The 2,534-nt window shown below is 45.5% G+C and overlaps 1 protein-coding gene across 1 annotated transcript in view; it reads right to left on the bottom strand.

Annotated features, from left to right (window-relative positions):
- Nucleotides 1-630: 630 nt before the first annotated feature.
- Nucleotides 631-2,534, bottom strand: part of zer1 (zyg-11 related, cell cycle regulator) — a 32,509-nt gene continuing 30,605 nt past the window's right edge. Inside the window, exons 15-17 of the mRNA XM_016524572.1 lie at nt 2,013-2,110; nt 1,342-1,444; nt 631-978 (exon numbers count right to left, since the gene is read on the bottom strand). Coding sequence (XP_016380058.1) covers nt 921-978; nt 1,342-1,444; nt 2,013-2,110 — 259 coding nt within the window. The 3' untranslated portion in view covers nt 631-920. The remainder of the gene's footprint in view (nt 979-1,341; nt 1,445-2,012; nt 2,111-2,534) is intronic.

The raw sequence follows: 2,534 nt of genomic DNA, 5'->3' as shown, positions 1-2,534 counted from the left end.
TGATTTAAAAACACACCTGATGAGCCGAGATAATATAATGACACTGGAACAGAGTGTTGGACAACTATTATTATTATTATTATTATTATTAATCTCTCTTTACACCCAGTGTTGTGTGGACATCTTACTTCAGTACATCATGGTTTTATTGCAGTTCAGAATCGTGTAGAAAAACAAGCGCCTCGTTAAACAGCACAAACCTGCAGATAAACCATCATCATCATCATCGTTCCAGGAGATAAACATCTGATCCCGCTGCCAGTCGATCACGTTCATCATGAGATTGCAAATAAAAAGTGAATATGATTAAAAATACAACATAAGAAGAATGATGAGCTCCCCAAAAGAGAATCGCTTTAATGACAGATGTGTGATTGAGTTCTCCGCCGGGACCTCGAGAGACTTCCAACCGGGAGTGTTTACAGTGATGCCATGAAAACATCCAGACGAGAACTTCCTTCCAAACGTGAACAGAGGAGCCTTGAGAAGATTCAGTCAAGCTTATATATCTCTCTGCCTCGAGACAAATAATCACGGTTGTTCCTTATAAAGACACGAGCAGAACGTCCTCACACACACACACTCACACACACACTCACACCATATACACTCACTCACACACACACACACACACACATATACACACACACTCACACGGGCACATTATCATTTACAAATAAAAACAAAGAAAAACACCCCTACAATAACGCAGCTCTCACTGCTGTCCATGTGCAACACAGAAACGAGCCCGACACACACACACACACACACACACACACACACTCGTGAGCTCACTGTAGTGTGACGTGACAGACGTGTGTTGTAGGAGAGCAGCGTAACGTCCTCCTCGCGAACACACAGGTGTTTCTGTGCCGTCAGTGGCAGTGAAGAACATCACGCAGATGATGACCGGCGCTCCTTTACCTGCTGGTGTCCATCGGATCCTCCTTGAAGTTCTCACACTGCTCCATCACTTTACTGCACACACACACACACACACACACACACAACACTACGTCAGACCAGTCCAGAACCGCTTCTCTGTTTAAAACTGAGTGATTATATGACATGAGACACAAAAATCAGACCTTCAGCATGATGTGATTCATGAGAGAGTTAGTGTGTGTGTGTGTGTGTGTGTGAGTGAGTGAGTGAGTGAGTGAGTGAGTGAGTGAGTGAGTGAGTGAGTGAGTGAGTGAGTGAGTGAGTGAGTGAGTGAGTGAGTGAGTGAGTGAGTGAGAGAGTTAGTGTGTGTGTGTGAGTGAGTGAGTGAGTGAGTGAGTGTGTGTGTGTGTGTGTGTGTGTGTGAGAGAGTGTGTGAGTGTGTGTGTGTATTGTTACCGTGCCATGTCCTTGGTCTCCTGATGAGAGGACTCCAGCTCCAGAACTTTCTGCAGCAGAATGACGCCTCCCTCCTTTATCAACAGAGGGCAGTATTTACTCGCTACAGGACCACAGAGAGAGAGAAAGAAGCCCGTTTGAACTGAATTTAATGAGAATAAAGAATGTCTGTCATCATGAAGAGCTTTAGAGCCCTCGCAATGAAAAACAGACTATATAAAACTCAGAAATTAGTTAAAGGAACAGTTCACCCAAAAATAAAAATCCTGTAGTTTACTCATCCTCATGTCGTTCCAAACCTGTATGAGTTCCTTTCTTCTGTTGAACACAAAAGAAGACTTTTTGAAGAATGTGGGTAACCAAACAGTTGACGGTAGCCATTGACTTCTATAGTATGGGTGGGGGGGGGAACTGTTTAGATACATTCTTCAAAATATCTTCCTTTGTGTTCAACAGAAGACAGAAACTCATACCAGTTTGGAAGGACACGAGGGAGAGTGAATGATGACGGAACAATGATTTTTGGGTGTGTTTACACCTCACAGTCATACTTATTGACTCTGATTTTAATGATACAGACAGGAGGATTTTCATACGGTGTTACACTGAGAATGGCATTATTTTGGGGTGAAATCTGATCTGATGAGAAGGTTTCACAGTGAAATACTCACAGTAAACAGACACCAGGTTATAAAGCGCCCAGGTGGCCCAGTGCTGACTGACCGGAGCGCTGCTCTGAGGAAGGAGACGCAGGATGGGCTCGAACGACCTGCAGACGGACGACAGAGAGACAGACGACAGAGAGACAGGCGACAGTGAGACAGACAGACGACAGAGAGACAGACGACAGAGAGACAGGCGACAGACAGAGAGACAGATGACAGAGAGACAGACAGACGACAGACAGAGAGACAGGCGACAGAGAGACAGACAACAGAGAGACAGGCGACAGAAAGACAGACAGACGACAGAGAGACAGACAGACGACAGACAGAGAGACAGGCGACAGAGAGACAGACAACAGAGAGACAGGCGACAGAAAGACAGACAGACGACAGAGAGACAGACAGACGACAGACAGAGAGACAGGCGACAGAGAGACAGACAACAGAGAGACAGGCGACAGAAAGACAGACAGACGACAGAGAGACAGACAGACGAGAGAGACAGACGACAGAGAGACAGACGACAGA

The sequence above is a fragment of the Sinocyclocheilus rhinocerous genome, unplaced genomic scaffold, assembly GCF_001515625.1.
Source record: "Sinocyclocheilus rhinocerous isolate Xijiao unplaced genomic scaffold, SAMN03320098_v1.1 scaffold693, whole genome shotgun sequence".
Lineage (NCBI taxonomy): Eukaryota > Metazoa > Chordata > Actinopteri > Cypriniformes > Cyprinidae > Sinocyclocheilus > Sinocyclocheilus rhinocerous.
This window is presented reverse-complemented; position numbering and strand designations above follow the sequence as displayed.